We start from the raw sequence: 17817 nt of genomic DNA on the forward strand, positions 1-17817 counted from the left end.
AATGCTAATCATTAATACACACTTTGGAAAGTTGGGACTGCCTAGCAAAAGCCACAGGTTAGATGTCAGACCCAAATATCCCTTCAAATTGAGGTTCAACTACTATATAAAAAAGACTAGAGCTGAGAGCGGGACGCTCACTCTCCCTCCACGCTCACATTAGCAGTAACATGGCAGAGAACAGGAATTCTAGAGGCATGAAGATGCTTTCCGTACATGGTTGTATAGTTGATGTCTCCGCTTTGAGTAGTTCATCAAGTTCTCATCTTATATTTTTCAAACTGCACAATGGAGCAAAAAAAATCTCTAATGCCTACTTTGGAGTAGAAAGCTTACAGCTGTTTTCTCAGCTTGTTTGGGTTTTCTCCCTGAATAAGACCTTCCTCTCCTAAATTATACAAGTCGTCAAGTGTTAGGTCTTGTGTAAATTTACTTTGTATGCAGTTCATAGATAACATAAACCTCTATCACGTGTGTATTTTTCCTTCGGCAGTTATAAACATGGCTTTTGCAGGGCCCAAGTAACTAAGTTGTCGTAATTCATCAGTCCATCTTTTTTACTGCAGTCTAGTCTTTCTGTGCCACAATAAAACCATTACTTATTTGGATTTGAATCAGTGAACATATGCTATTACTCAATCTATTTATATAAATATAGAACAACAACAAAACCCACACAGGAACAACTTTTCAAAGATGTGATCCATCCCCTTTTAGAGCAGAAAGGGAAGAAAGCAAGAATCCTTTCTGGTTCATGAAGTTTTCTACCTTGCCAATTAAGCCTATGGAGAATTACTCTCATTAATAAGTCACCCACTTCAGGCCTTTCCTGGAAAAGCATACTAAGGTTGGAGAATACGGGGTCTCCCACACTGCTGACTTCCTATCCCACCTTGAAATGGAGTTTCATGCATTAGTTTGGACTTGAAGGTTATGCTGCTGCTGCGCAGGCACGTGGTCTAAGAATCCTATCATACATCTTTGAGAAAACTACATTAAAGGCTTGCTTCTTAACCTTAATGGGACCCAGTTTAGATTCAGACTTCACATTTTGTTATGTGAACATGATAAATCGTGAGAGTAATTGGAAAACTTTCACCATTTTAACTTCATGTAACTATAACGGTAACTTTCTCTTTACAGCCATGTCCACTACCCACTTCCAATGAGATTTCTCCAATGTCCCCCAGATCTGACTGGAAAAAGTCAGTACCTTGATGAAGCAGATATATTCTATCTGAATCCCTTAAACTGGCTAGATAAAGAGTTTCACAATGATTCAACATTGCCTACTCACTTGATCATCTTCAGCATTTTAGAGGAGGTAAGGAAACATGAAAAAGGGGAAAACTATTTCACCTCCAGTTTAGCACTCAGGTAAACAGACAACATAACTTTTTTATGGTCCCTTTCAAGCCCCGTATTTTGTAATTGGTCATTTTCCCTGGTCAAAATCCATCCCAGTTCTATAACTACCAAGATATATATGTTACTTACCATGAGTTAATTCTTTTATTAAGAAACTATATTGCTATATGGCACAGTTGGTTAAGTGTCTGATTCTTGGTTTTGGCTCAGGTCGTGATCTCGCGGTTATCTCAGTCATGAGATTGAGCCCCATGTCGGGCCCCATGCTCAGTGCAGAGTCAGCTTGAGATTTTCTCTCCCTCTGCCCCTCCCCACCCACTTGTGCTCTCTCTCACTCTCTAAAATTAACTGATTAAAAAGAAACTATAGTTTTATTAAGAAAAAAGTGGTAGAGGCACAAATCAGGTCATTCTAAAATTCTTGAAACAGTACTCAGAAAATGTAGCCTTTATTTACTTAAACATTTATTTACTTCTAGGAAATAAGTGCTTTCCTAATTTCAAGCAACTATGAGAGAACTGCTGTGTTCTTCCACACTCACTTGCCAGAAGGTCAAACTGGAAGTCACATATATGTCTATGAACGGAAATTAAACGGGACACTCAACAGAAGATGAAATTCTGAACTGTGTTTAAATCTTTCCTAAAGAAATAGACATTGTGCTGGGTACAGACATTCAGATGCTGCATAAATATGCCTGTAAACACTGGGTAAGATTTGTGGAACTAGCAAAAAACCACTGAACTGCTTTACCAAATATCACTACTGAGGAAATGTATGAAAAATATCACAAAGTATAAAATATATTAATACAAATGCCAGATTTTAAATAAAGACCTTTAGTTTTCCTCATGGTGTAGTTTTATTGTTTCTTCCACAATATTCAGATGTGCAAGAAATTTCACAAGAGAACAAGTCAGCAAGCTCATAAGAAGGCAGCAAATTCTTCACAAGTCAACGGGCTCTTGAACCCACAAAAAGACAAGAAGCAAGTGTAAGATTATAAAATGTTAAAGATGAAATTCCATCACAATGTTCTTTTTTCAAGCTCTACTGCAAATTTAACATAAATATCAGTGTTAATTACACTTTGTCATATGATTTGAGCTTGCTTTAAGCTCATACGCTGAAAGGAAGACTCATTTCATGCACAAAATCTGTTGCATGCCTGGCTTCCTTGAAACTACAGTTGAACATTTCCAGTGCCAAAAAAAAATTCAGCAAAGCTAAACTACAAGGAAAATGCAAGTTAGTAAGCTTTTGCTTGATGCTTCTGAATAACAGTCATCAAATTGATACTTAGAAATGATAGACATTATCTTGATAATTTCATTTTAGTTTCAACACCAAACATTGTAGAAAGCATCCATGTTTCTGTTACCGTTTTCTAATTGAACTTAATCATGATGATCAGTATTTAGGGTCAAAAGGTAACTGCCCCAATTCTATTTCAAGATTTGCCATGTGTCTTCCATTAGTGCGACCATATTTATGCCATTTACCTTCCCTTTTATAAGGTTGTGGCTGAGGGTGCTTCTGCTCTTGTTTTCGATGCCTGGAGTTTTCAATATTTACCATACGTTGCTTTTTATCTGGTCGACTGAAAGCAGTAAACACATTTTTCATCTATGTTAGAGTTAAATTTAAACAAGAAACAATTTTAATGTTTTTTTCTCCATTAATCTATTATCTGAACACTCTGAAAAAGGATGTTAAATTAATCTGAAGTATAATCCTAACACAACCATACCAAAAAGATTCAGTATTATAATTTTATCCTACAGAAAAAATAGACAAATATACTGTAGTGGCAAAAAAGGGAAATACTCAACAGATTAAATAGAAATGTGACAATAAAATAATGAGATGTGTTTCCATTATTTCTCTTCTCATTCAAAATCAATCCCTCCCCATTGGCTTCATCCCTCAGCTGGAATATGTATATATCTCTTACAAACTAAAGAAAGTCTCTTTTTCTTTTTGCTCTCCTACAGCCACAGCTAAGGTTCATAAACAAGGTTTATTTCTACTACTTTCCTCAAACTCCGTATGATCAGGCTGCTTCTGTCACCGCCTCACTGAAACAGTCCATAATGCCATTCATGGCCACCCAATTCCCCAACCAAGAAATCCAGTCTCTTGTTTAATGTTTAAAGCATTTGACACACTTATATATTCTTTTCACTTGAGATGATCTTTGGATTTTCTTGCCATCACACTCTGGTATTCTCAGCCTTCTTTCTCTATAACCCCATAGGTGTTAGTGTGCCCCAGCAGTCTGATAAAACACCCCCAGCCTAGACGATCTATATACACACACACACACACACACACACACACACACACACACACACACACACACACACACACACACACACACACACACACACACACACACACACACACACACACACACACACACACACACACACACACACACACACACACACACACACACACACACAGTCTGGGCTAGAAAGAGTCCCGTAACTAATGGCCAACTAATTCTTTACACTTGGCTGTCAATAGGTACCTACAAGCACAATTCTCTTTTCCAATTCCCCTTACCCAAAACATCTGGTATCCCTTATCCTAGTGATGCCGGTATCCAACTAATGACCCAACCCTGAAATCTGCAATTGTTTCTTTCTCCTTTTCTTTCACAAGAAATGCCACCAATTTTACTTATTATATATTATTCAAATCTGTCTCCTTCCCACTCCTACTATTACCCTAGTTCAGATACTCATCAGCTCATGTCTGTATTTTTTCAAAGACCACCGGCTAGCTTCTAGCTTCACTCTTTCCAACCAACCCTCCACACTGTTGCCAGTGATCCAAAATGCAATGAGGCAAGTCCTTTAGCACAAAATGAGGTCCTTCAGATCTTCACAAAAGATCTGTATCTTTTCTTTTCATACCCCAGCACTACCTTGCCTCCTTAAAGTGGCCTGTCCACATCTCCAAATCTACGCAAATGAAGTTCTCTTTGAGAGAGAATATCCTACTGTATCTGCTTAGCAAACTCCCAATTCACCTTCAAAAACCAATTTAAAGTTCAGTTCAAAGACCACCTCACTCCTGAAGCCTTCCCAAACATCTCCAGGCTGAGGCCGCCATACACAATGTGCCTCCAACACCTCCATTTCATTTCTTTTATTTACCTAACTCTCCAAAAACTTGTGAGCTCCTTGATGGCAAGAATTTTTCATGTTTTGTCAGGGCAGCCTCACAATGTCTTGCTCATTTAGGCACTAGATATTTAAAGACTGAAGACATCAGAATCAGTCTCATTATTTTATAGACACATTACATTTATTCAAAAAAGATAAATATAACTCAAAGATAAAAAATAAAGCTAACATTTGAAGATTAGGCGAGTTTCATGTTACAGAATATAAAGTTGATAAGCAATAGATATTTTTAGAAATTATGTATATAAAGCACACACATTATAACTTGTGGCTTACTAAGTTTGCCTCTACCTTTATAAACAATAGTAAACTTATTAAGTATCATAATTTAGTTGTAAATGGAATATACAAATAAGGGGGCCAATCCAAATTGTTACCTATGAGCTCTCCGATTTCAGAGTGAAATCTGTATTGTTCATCCTAGCTTCCCAAAGTGAGTAAATAAATAAAAGACCAAAGAAAAATCATTTCACTTATAACATTATCCTTTTCGTATAAACTAGAATGAAAAACAAGAGGCTAAAAGAAGATTTGCATATCCTTAGCTCATTTTTAAGGCAGAAATTAAACTATTTGCTCAAGTCAAACTGATCATATGAAATTTTCAGTTTGTAGTAGCTACTAACTTAAAATTGTATCTTTCAACTTAATTTATTCTAAATTCTCTGGCAATAAAGTACTTTACAAATAGCACTTTTTTTTTCCTTTACAAAAGTACTTTAAGGATAGTAACATTCCAAGATGTTAAAATGATAAAAATGCTACCCAATCTATAAATGTTAAAAACTATTATAATAACATGGTGCTATGTAAACCGACCTGGGTCCATATGGAGGGGGAAAGAGTGTGACCAAAGAAGTGTCTATATATATATCCATCCAACTTCTCAAACACTCCATCATTATCTACTTGATATTCCTTCATGTCTTTAAGATAATCTTTAACATCATTAACAAAGTCAGTGAAGAGCTTCTGAACATGTATTAAAGACACCATTTAGGAAAAACTTATTGATGAATTGATCAAGTTCTTTCCAATGATGAAAACTATCCATTGTTCTAATAAATACCTTTCAATTAACTGTCTAAATTCATCTATCCTTACAGATTCAACACTTTCATATTAAAAAGGTTAATGGATTCCTGTTGAGCACATTCAAATACACCAGAACAAGACTTTCTGAAAGAATCATAATTTTCACTACAGTCATGCTCGGCACTGCATTTCTGTGAATTTGTATTTTTTCTAAATTCTTCAAAGTGAATTGGCTTTTCTTTCCTTCCCTCTCTTTGCAGAGTAGGGCCTTTTATTCTGGTTTTGTGTACGTGCCTTATACTGTGGGTTGTAAATATTCACTAAAGACTGTTGTTGGTTTTTTAGCTGCTGCTTCTTTTGTGGCACTAAATCTTTTATTGCCCTTTTCATCAAAGATATTCTTGGTGGTATCTTTGAAATGCCTGAAAGTGGATTTAACTGAATCTGAAAATTTTTTCAGATTTTCTTTCACAGCTTCTTTAGCCTGTTTAATTTTTTCTTTATGATGCCTCACAAATTCTTTGGTAGAATTCTTCATGGCATCAAATGTTTCCTTAACTGAACCCAAAAATGTTTCCTTTGATTTATTTTTAGCCCTGTGGTTTCCTCTGCTCCCTTTCTTTTTTCCATCGGTTTCTTGTTTTGCATTTTGATCTTTTGCCTCAATATACAGTCTTTCCCACAAATCAGAACGCTGCTGTTCAAAGTTTAGCTTCTGCTCCAGCTCAGTGAGTCTTTCCCGTAAGACTTCTATTTCCTTTTTTTCAGTCAATACATTAGGAGAGTCTGGGTTGCCATATGACTCACTCGAGCTTAACTGCTGGAGTTTCCACCTTTAAAGCCATGGTTTACTAGTCGTTCTCTCTCCAGTTCCCTCCTTAGCATCTTTGCTTCTGCCAAAAGAGTCTCCCTCTGATTAAGGAAGCTGTGTGTCTTCAGCTTTTCTTCTTCCAGATGCTGCTTAAGTTTCTGATTTTCTGTGACTAATTCAGTACCTGTCCCTTTATCTTCCAATATCCTAATCTGTTCTCTTAGTTTCCTTAACTCTTCCTGTAATAAAGATAAGGCTTTTTCTTCCTTCTCCAGAGATATTCTTAAATACCGATTTTCTGTATCAAGGTTCTTTTCTGAGTTTCAAAGGACGTCTTCTCTTCTTCAGTAAGGGCCCAACATCTTGCAAGGTTTTCCTTCAAAGACTAAATTTTTTGAAAGAGAAGAAGAATGTCAAATACTTCATTTAAAAGCTCAATTCAAATCTTTAAGACATAATCCTATGTAACCAATACTCATAAATTTTTAGTATCTATTTCGGCAGAGACTATCCTTTATGCAGTATATATATATATATATATATATATATATATATATATATATATTTGTAGAGTATATATATATATATATATTTCAATACATAAATTTCAGAAAATACAAGGTTCATATGCAAGAAAGTGCACAGCACAGAGCTACATCAAAATAACAACAGCACGCTGGAAGCATTTAAAAACTGGAAAAAATGAGCTAGAGCCTGGTTTATCCCTAGTAAGATTTCTAAAATAGAGCTAGGGGTACTTCTGATTAGTGTTTATTAGTGATTACTGATTATTTTCCATAATCATATGAAAGCCTTAATGGTTTCTAGGCCCACTTACAAGTCAGGAGAAAAGGAGACCGGTCTATCTTCTGACTACAGAACTCCAATCTCTCCTGAGAAGTCTCCTAAAGAGAATTTGGGCAGGACTAAAGGCCTCTCTGACCCTTGGGTGAAGGAGATGATCTTTTATAAAAAGGAAAATTATAAGCTAGAGATGACCTGAGGATTCAAAAAATTCTATTTATATTCTCGACACTCTTTGAAAGGAAAACATTTCAATAATCTTAGTCCTATCTGAAAGATCTTCACCCTGTGCAAATTAACATCCCAAAGTAAGTTCAGGTAAGTCCTACAAGTTCTCTCAGCACTTCTTAGAGGACTGAATCTTGGTAACATTTATAACTAATTTCTCCGATTTCAAGTAATTTTCTGAAGAGAATATCACCAGATTAGCAATGTAACTCTGAAGTAAGCACCCTTGAAAGAGAGGAAACCATGTTCAATTAGTTTACAAAATTTTGCTGCATTTCAAAATAGCCTTGAATATCTCTTTCAACATATATATTTGTAACAAACTTTCACCAAAACAGAAAGAAACTAAACAATATGCTTAAATAGGCTAATGGTTATAGATATTATCCAGTCAGTTAAAATACCTTATATATAAATCAGCAAATGATCCTAAAGTTTTACTTAATTTACCACAGACATTACAGTTATCCCATTTGAATCAGACCAAAAATCGGGTATATAGAAACAAAAGAAAAATGTCCTTTAGTAAAATGACAGTATTTCCACTTGAAAATTACCATCTGAAATGGATAGTTCACTATCTGGTTCATTAGTCGTCAAAGAACAAATTAAAATTTAAAATTTCACAATAATCAGGGGTGCCTGGGTGGCTCAGTCGGTTAAGCATCCAACTTGATTTTGGCTCAGGTCATGATCTCAAGATCCTGAGACTGAGCCTCGAGTTGGGGCTGAGCGTGGAGCCTGCTTAGGAGTCTCTCTCTCCCTTGCCATTTGCACCCCCCCACCCCGCTCATACTCTCTGTCTCTCTCTAAAGAAATTTGTTTTAAAAATTTCATTATAATCATTTCATCTGGAGAGAAAACAAGTTTCGAGTACCCAACAGAAGTGGACCATGGACACTGGGGAGGGTATGTGTTGTGAGCGCTGTGTATTGTGTAAGACTGATGAATCACAGACCTGTACCCCTGAAACAAATAGTACATTATATGTTAATAATTAATTAATTAATTAATTAATTAATTAATAAATAAATGAAGTGGACCATGGAGTAGTACAGACTAATGTAGCATTATCTTTAAATGCAAAAGCACAAGGGACCACAGAATGACTGGAGGGTATATTCTGCATTCAGTAAACTTCATAATCTTGAAGTGCCTGATAAGCAAATCCTGGCAGGTCTCCCATGAAGCTTCAAAATCCAAACCACATTTAATAGCTGGAGGTTAAAGGCCTACAAGAACTGACTCAATAGAGATCTATGCAGAGTCAGTCTCCTAAAAGCCAACATTATCCTATGGAACCAGAAACCATGGTGGTGAAGAAGAAAATGCCTACTCTTTTTATAACATCCTTTGATCAAGGTAGGAAAAACTACACTATTTACAAATAACATCCGTAGTCCCAGCCTGAAAAAAGACATAATAGAGATGTCAAGTGGGATTCTGTCTTCTAAAGAAATATAATCATAACCCTATAAGGAATACATCAATTGTGAGGGAAATTTGGGGGAATGGAAGGAAAAAGGAACTGTTTACTTTTCTACCCTGCGTTTTTTCTACAAGCCCTATACCCTTCTTGTGAAGAACCAGAGAGGAGACCAGCAATTACACTGGTCCTCATAAACCCACACAGGTGTTAATGGACAGCACAGTCCTGATGGTATTACGTGAATTTAGGGAGGCAAGTATAACATGCTCTCTTTTCCATCACACCCAACAAGAAACTGAAGAAAAAGTACTAGCTGATTATTTCCCTTGATCAGGGAAAGATCTTAGAGAGAGGCTACAAACTCTCCTTTTTCTCACAGACTGAAAATGTTTTGCTAGTTCTGTAAAAATAATGTTAATAATGTTTTCTATATATATTATTAATTAAAAATAATGTTAATTATAGCAGTTAGAAATAACATCTTTGAAGTCAGATAAATTCAGCTTTGCCAATTGCTAGCCTCGGAAAAGTTAACTTTTTTTTTAAGATTTTATTTATTTGACACAGAGAGACACAGCGAGAGAGGGAACACAAGCAAGGGGAGTGGGAGAGGGAGAAGCAGGCTTCCTGCTGAGCAGGGAGCCCAATGCGAGGCTCGATCCCAGGACCCTGGGATCATGACCTGAGTCAAAGGCAGTCACTTAACAACTGAGCCACCCATGCGCCCTGAAAAGTTAACTTTTTTGAACCTCTTTCCTATCTATGAAATGAAGCTAATACTTGCTTAATTCACAGGGCTATGGTAAGCAAGAAGAGAAATACTGAATGTGAAGTACTTGGACATAGTAAGTAATCAACAATTACAGCATTATTGTTATTGACTCACTAATCTGCTTTGTACTTGTATCTGAACAGTCCAATAATTATTGGCTAACAATTCTTTTTTATAAAGTTTGTTAGTAGTACATACCTTATAACCTATAAAAGATTCTTGTTCCTGTTGACACTGGGAAAGATAATCCTTCATATCATTCAATTCATCTTCATGTATCTTTCTGACTAACTGTTGACGCTTCTGAATCTGAATTGTGCCTGAAAAATGAAAATTTTTATTAGGGATACACACACACACACACACACACACACACACACACACACACATATATATGAGAAATGTTATGGTGATCAATATTTTAAAACATATAATAAAACATTTAATCTGTATATATTTGATTAGTCTGGATAGGATCATTTTAAGGCCAGCATTTCACAGTTCTATAAAAACTCTGATTATATAAACAAAAGATTAAGTAAAATCTCATGGTGTCATTCATCAAATGGTGGTGGATGGATGTTAATATAAATCAGTCCAAGTAGGTTAATATATATACTTTTTTTATTTAGCATACACCAAGGGACATTTAAGCAGTTCACTATCCTTTTGACTAAAACAAGCCAACCTACGTTACTCTTAAAAAAATAAAAAAAGCTTATATAATATTTTTAATCTTACTGTATCGAGGGCACTCAAGTTTGTTGTTTTTGAGAGATTGTTGCGGTACATAAAGTATTGTCTTCAACAGGGAAAGAAACAAACCATGGAATCTATTGACAGGATGTAAGTCAATAAGGAAAAATAAGAATGTCTCTTTTTTCTCACTATATTTTGCCTAGTAAATGATGTAACACAGCCCATAAAGTACAAGGAAAAAACTGGCTGTGATTACTCACTATTCTCACAGCCAAATCATTTAATAAGAGTTCTGCATTAGTTAGGTCTGTACTAGAGTACCATCACCCCCATCCCTGCGGTGATAAATCTTAAACCAACTAGGATTCCCTATATTTTCACCCTAAAAACTAAAATATTAATTTGCCAAGACATGCTGTTCACATGCTGCTACATGCTTCATGCATGAGAGAGGAAAACACACACACACACACACACACACACACACACACACACACTGAATCAAAAATAAGGCAAAAGGCATTTGGCAACCTTGACCTTAACATCTACCAGGTGGCATACTATTATTATTAAGATATCACAGCATTTTGTAATGAAAGGATGTAATGATAGCTTACTATTTCTTCCCCTACTACTAAAAAAAATTAACTTTCAATTTCTTCAGTAATCTTGAAAAACACTAAAGAAAACTTTTGCCAAATTACAAACTGTTACCAGCTATGATACTCTTTTGTTAAGGTTCCCTTCCTCTCTTTCAATTTTCCAATTTATAAAAGCATGGCAAATTCGTCCTCAATATTACTCAAAAGAATCTCAGATTTTTTTAAATGTTGAAAATTCATTTTCAGTTCCCAGAATAACAGAAAACCTCTTTCTTTTCAAAATGCTGACAGGATGAATTCCTTTACCCCTTGGAAAATAACCTAAAACTATGTGTTGAGATCTGAATTTGCAGTACTATCACATAACATATATTGGCTCTGTGGCTTTTATCTAATAACTATTGGGGCTTTTTTCCCTACATCTTTAGCCGCCTAACTATAAAGTGTTACCACCCAAAGTACAATCTTTGGCCTTCTTGTCATGTCTACAGATCTGCCTATCTTAATCATAAAAACCCAGTTTTTGTTATCACTGCTGTAAGATTTCTCTTCTGAGTCCAATCTTACCAGAGCTTCTGGCCAATACATCCACCTGCCTGTTTGGGCACAATTTTGAGGGAGGCTTCATGAAAAAAATCGAACCTTAACACCTGCCCTAAACCATTCTAGAATAAAGTTGGATAAAAACAAACCAAACTGGGGCGCCTGGGTGGCTCAGATGGGTAAGCGACTGCTTTCGGCTCAGGTTATGATCCTGGAGTGTCAGGATCGAGTCCACATCAGACTCCCTGCTCAGCAGGGAGTCTGCTTCTCCCTCGGACCCTTCCCCCTCTCATGTGCTCTCTCTCTCTCTCTCTCAAATAAATAAAATCTTTAAAAAAAAAACAAAAAACAAAACAACCAAACTGTGTTCACCATCTATTTATCATCTAGCAAAACTTTCCTAGAAACACCCCCAATTCCAAAATAAAGCAGCTAGCACACTTCTTGGAATTTAAAAAGTAAACCACCGATATCACAAGTAACCTGGCTCAAAGTTATGTTTTCCATTACTTCAGTGTCCCTTATGTCACTAACCTTCTCTCCATCCCCATCTTCACTATAATTGTAAACGCCCTGGCCCTGATCAAATAGTAGGATTACAAACCCTCTTAACTGACTGTCTTAATTTTTCCCATACCATATGCCTCCTTGCTCTTTTCCTCTAAAATTTCCGTGAGGTTACTCTATAAATCAAACTCTTACCCAGATTCCAAGATGTTCTACAACATAACACCAGCCCACGCACTCCAACGTTTTACTCCACTATTTCTATTTTATCTACTCTGCTGTAGTCCAGTCAGTCTTCTCCTTGCTCCCAAACCCAGCAAAGTTTACTTTCAGGTTATCAGGTTCTCCATTGCTGGAATGCTCCACTTTCCTTCTGCCTAGCATAAGCATAAGACCAGACTCTGCTCAAATCCTACCACCTCCAGGATGACAGTAAGTATAGCTTTTGAGCTATGATTCTTTTCTGTGCTACATAACTCAGCACTGTAGATATACTGTTACAGTGTCTGAAGAGCCTTAGCCTATCAATACTTAAAGTAACTCCATGAGAAAATTGAATCAACTGAACTCCACTAATGATTTAGAATATAGGTAGCCTACAATGTAAAGAAAGCATCAGGAAAACAGGTGCTTCACACACGAAGATTTTTTTTTTTTAACTTTTATACCTGAAGCAGTACCAAATACCTGTAGTAATCTGTTTTACTACCCTCAATCCTGCTAATTTTCCCCTCCTTCTGGGATAGATCTGATTCTCCAAATTTATAAAGAGCTGAGGTTGGCGAATGTTCTGAGTAATTCACTTAAATAGTATGTTTTTGTTAAATAATTAGTAAGCAAACGATTGATTATGGAGTATGCAATGACTAACTTCACGGTGCAAGAGAAATTCAAACTGGCTCTGAAATCAATTCAAAGGAGCTCTTAAAGTGTTGAGATCAGTGCCAGAATTAAGAAAAAAACGTGATGTCCTTTAAACAGTGACCTTGAAAAACTAACAGTTTTTATATGTTCACTGAGCCAATCTCATCACCATGCAGAACTATTTCACATTACCCAGGCTTTTCATATTCTGAAAAGATAATTTTAAAAGTATAGGAAAGTGTTTTATTAGATATTATCATTAAATTTTACAAGTCACCAAAATTTTTAACAGAGCAGCAATTTCTCAATTTTGAGAGCACTCCTCTCTACATTGTTCTACAAAATACTTAAAGGTCATGCAATTGGTGGGGTTTTAATGCAATCTGGATCAACATTAAATCACTGTCCAAATTTTTTAGTAAGAAAAAAAGATTAAGATGAGACCTTCTCCTCTGTTACCTCCATGTTTACCTGTGGGGAAAAAGATCACTCTCAAAAATACATTCATACATTTGTTCCAGCTAGATAATAAACAAAAGTAAGCATATTATTTCAAGTCAAATCTCATTACAATAAACTTCAAGGGAGGATACGAATTATAGTATCTCAATATTAAATTCAAACAGGCATCCACCAGGAGTCTAAAAGCTCATTTTTATCAATATAAAGTTAAATAAGAAGAAATACATTTTACCGACTCTGACTTTAACAAGTGTTGATTGTCTTAAGTTTATTCTAACATTAGACTATGTATGTTTTTAATGTATCTTTTCCACAAATTAACAAAGGGTACATGTAACTCTTCAATTTTTGCACAAGGAAGACATTGTTGAAAAGGGGAACTAACAAAACAGGAATATTCCAAAAGTTAAATTGTGGATCCTATCAGCAAAAACCTAGAAGTACTTCATGTATGGCAAATTTAAATTTGTAAAGTTGACAAGATCTAAAACGTTTAAGTGTTTTTTCAAAATTCTAATACGGAGTGTGTGAATGAGTGTGAAATGTTCAGTTCTCAAACCGTCTAATCTTTGTACAAACAGACATGTTAAATAAGACTCATTGATTAGGCTCCCCAGTGAAAAATTATACCACATGGGAATTCCTTCCTCTTTTCATCCAAGACGCTTTTAAAGGCTTTGCATTAAAGATAATATACATAAACACTAGTAAGGATAATAACAAGCAAAGTTTAGGGGCACCTGGGTGGCTCAGTCATTAAGCGTCTGCCTTCAGCTCAGGTCATGATCTTGGGGTCCTGGCATGGGGCTCCCTGCTCAGCGGGTAGCCTGCTTCTCCCTCTCCCTCTGCCCCTCCCTGCTGCTTGTGCTCCCTCGCTCTTTCTCTCTCTCAAATAAATAAAATCTTAAAAAAAATAAAAAATAAACAAACATGCATGCTAAAAATCCCTACATTTCTTAAATACCACCTAACCTAAGGGAAAACAGCTTTGTGAGTGAGATAGGTAGCACTATCCCCATTTTCCAAATGAGAAACCTGAGGCTCAAATAGATTGCAAGCTTTCCAAGGACATATATTTAATGATGACACTAAAAACAGATCCCAGAATTCCTCTCTTAGCCAAGTGCCCATACACACCATTTGTTTACATGTAACAAATTTTCAAAACACTTACCATAGAAATGTCCAAATCCCATGCTGATTGCAATCACCAAAGCAAGTATAACACACTTATTGAGACCACCGCTGAACTGGCGTTTACACAACTCCTTAGAGGGTTCAGTTTCCTGTTCGGGGAGTAGCCGTTCCTCAGATTCTGAACTAGAAACAGTCTTCTTCCTAGCGCGGCGGCGTCTAAAAGCAGGACTAGGCTGATGACTGGTTTCATCACTACTTGATTCATCGTCGCTAGGCTGGGATGAAAATACTATTTTAAAAAGAAAAATGTAAATATTAAAAATTTTAGAATAGCTTTTCCAATAAATATGATTTAGAATAATCAATGCCATCCCTACGTGCCCTTTTACATAAGACAGCCAAAAACAAAAACAACACAAATAAAAAATCAAGTTTTCAGGTTTATCAACATAAAGCCAAAACATAAAAGATTTCAACTGTGATACATAAGAATCTATTAATCATATTCTGTGCCTTTGAGGGTCTAGCTGGTTTTATTTTTTAAACTTCTCTTATAGTTTACACTGTTAGAACAATCATTCTCATAGCCTATTAAATTTCTTTGCTATTAGAGCCATAAACAGATACTATTTCTGGAAAGAAATAAAAACTCTCTTCATTCAATTTCAAATAGACATAATTTAAGCTCAACTGTTTAAGGAACACAGGGAGGTATACGAACAGTTCCTGTGACTTACAAAGTACAATAACTACCAAAAGTTTTCTTGGGTGTATCTGGACCCTAGTTTCATTTCCATCCTTTGAGTCCACAATCAACGTTCAAAGCACTATAGTTTAACACAGGTTTCCAGAAGTCAGATGAGCCCTTCCCTTCGACTGCCACTCTTACTAGAAGGTTATGAATTTTACCCTCTAGTAAATATGTCAGCATGAGGAAGTGACACAACAGCTATCTCCGATAGTAAGGACTAGTCTGGTGCTGCTCCTTTATGAAAAGAACAGTAAATAACAACAACAAAAAAATCCGTAAGAAATCTTAAGTCCTGGCAATATATCCACTAACAAAATCACCTTCAGTTTTTTTCAAATGTAGAACTTGTTAACACTGTTCCATCAATCAATAAACTACATGTTGACACCGAAAGTTAGATGGCTCAGTAATAATTTCCACAGGCCAGTTAGAAGGAAAGAAAAAAAAAAAGCAAGCACCAAAGGTAAGGATAAATTGTGAACCTCAATTTGATACAAAGAGCTCCCAACAACAAACATACATGCTTCAGAAAAGCAAAACAGTTCTTCAGACGACAGGCTATCCATGCCACAGGAAAGCTGGTGACTTGGGGCAGCCAGCACTTTTTAAAGATGGGCCACAGAGGATTCAGTTAACTTTCACACCGACAACAACACACACAAAGACAAAAAGAACTACTGAATGAAGGAATAATCCTAATATTTAGTGATACAGATGCCACTGAGTAATCTTTTGGTCATGCCCCTTATGCCCATCATGTTTATCTGGTTATTCTTGATCACTAGTTTTTCCCAGATGCCATCGCCTCAGCTGTGAGGTTACATTTCTTGGACAAAGAGAAAGAAAGGAAGACTTAAACAAAGCATTACATAATACAAAGGCATTCAAGATCATGGCTGGAGGTTTTAAGATGGGTAAATGTAAAAACAAACCATTTGTCAAAATTCCTTAAATAAATTTAATTCTATGTTAGCATACTACCTTCATTATGATTCTAAGTAAACAAGCCGGCCCAATCCATATTAATAAATTAATATCCTATCTAATGCTTCCATCTTTTTTAACCCATACATCCAATAGCTAAAATATTTTGATTTTTAAATTTCTTTCAAAGCTTAATTTGGCCCATAGTCCAAGATGCAGGCAAGGCAAAGGCATGCAATAAGCTTAGCCGGCTTTATTACAAGATCAATTTGAACACCAGTTTAGAGTATCAGAGATGACAACAGTTATCTTTAAAGCACTAAGTAAATAGTAAATGTGACTCGGCACACTCAGCTCTAGAAAAGCTGATTGGATTTAGTCACACCACCTTGGAAAGCGAGTTGACTAGGAACATGGGGTTTCAGCTGATCATCCCATCCCCTTATGCATTCAGGAATCTTCCACAGCTTCTCCCACCACCTTTCTTTTGTGAATAAACAGGAAAAAAAGATGTATAAAGCTTTATTATAAAGACTAAAAAGGAAAAAGAGAATTGAAAATACTTATTTTAATTATCACTCAACATTGTTATTTGTATTCCATCAAAATTGAACAATCACGCCTTTTAAAAAAAACATATATGCAATACGAACTTTTCCACAACTACCAACTTTGCTTTCTTGGGGGAGAGTCCAGTACGGGGGTAGTGGATAGCTTTCTTAAATGAACAAAGAGTATATTGCCACAAGAATCTAATTTAGAAGAAGAAAAAACTTGAAATCCTACAGAGATGGAGAAGAAGGGAAAGGAAAAATCAAAATACCCAGGCAATGGGTAGTAGGGGATTAACAAACCAAAAAATAGGTGAGAGAGAATGAAGACTCTTAGCAATTGATTTATATATTTTCAATTTTTTTAAATTATTTTATGTAACACTTTCTTTACTGAAATAATTCATTTCTTCAGGACAAATAGCAATGGATAAAGATACTCCTAGTAATATTTCTCTTAACTGAAACTGTAAAATCCCCAAGAAGTCCAAGTTCAGAAAGGAGATAAAAACCAGAATAATGCGCTCTGGAGTGTCCAAGTTCCTGAAAAAATTAGGTTTGTAGGATCAATTTCTTAAATGTCTGCTTGGACCCTTCTGCAATACTCCTGCTTCAATGTGACTACTTTTTCTGGCCCATGAATATTCTGAAATTAAACCAGCATCTATAGTCTTCCAAAAAAATTAAGGAAAGAAGGAAAGAAAGAAGACTACCTGAATATAGCGCGAATCCTGAATTTAAACAAATAAAATTTGATAAACGAAAAAGATTCTAAAGTCAATTTGTTAGTCCTCGTAATAAATACACTATATAAACCATTCTGGTAAAGGCTGACCACTGAGAATGCCAGATGAGTATTTAAATATTTGAATAAAGTGTTTTTAAGCTGTTTATAGGCAATCTGATACACTAATTGAAAATAACTTGCCATTAAATGAGATAGGTAAAAATCTCTACTTGACATTTTATTAGCTTGAAGTGGAACAACAGAAATTCCATTGTCTGATTCTTGCAAATTTAAGTATTAAAGAATGGTAAACTCTAAGAAAATGACCTGAAATAAACACGTCCTTATTTTTGCATCAAATGAGGAAATTTTGGAATCACTAGCAGTGTTCCAACTTGTCTTTCTCTCA

At 35.8% G+C, this 17817-nt stretch overlaps 2 protein-coding genes across 2 annotated transcripts in view; one reads left to right on the forward strand and one right to left on the reverse strand.

Moving 5' to 3' along the window:
• The window catches only part of PIGB (phosphatidylinositol glycan anchor biosynthesis class B), a 37299-nt gene extending 35083 nt beyond the window's left edge, over window positions 1-2216 (forward strand). Inside the window, 2 exon segments of the mRNA XM_035727977.1 lie at window positions 1144-1324; window positions 1847-2216. Of these exon segments, the coding sequence (XP_035583870.1) occupies window positions 1144-1324; window positions 1847-1984 (319 nt within the window). The 3' untranslated portion in view covers window positions 1985-2216.
• Window positions 2207-17817, reverse strand: part of CCPG1 (cell cycle progression 1) — a 38346-nt gene continuing 22735 nt past the window's right edge. Inside the window, 12 exon segments of the mRNA XM_027570276.2 lie at window positions 2207-2968; window positions 5382-5404; window positions 5406-5546; window positions 5548-5618; window positions 5621-5681; window positions 5684-5870; window positions 5872-5906; window positions 5908-6426; window positions 6429-6721; window positions 6724-6793; window positions 9840-9961; window positions 14493-14744. Coding sequence (XP_027426077.2) covers window positions 2779-2968; window positions 5382-5404; window positions 5406-5546; window positions 5548-5618; window positions 5621-5681; window positions 5684-5870; window positions 5872-5906; window positions 5908-6426; window positions 6429-6721; window positions 6724-6793; window positions 9840-9961; window positions 14493-14744 — 1964 coding nt within the window. The 3' untranslated portion in view covers window positions 2207-2778.

This window comes from Zalophus californianus, chromosome 6 (genome assembly GCF_009762305.2).
Source record: "Zalophus californianus isolate mZalCal1 chromosome 6, mZalCal1.pri.v2, whole genome shotgun sequence".
Classification (NCBI taxonomy): Eukaryota; Metazoa; Chordata; class Mammalia; order Carnivora; family Otariidae; genus Zalophus; species Zalophus californianus.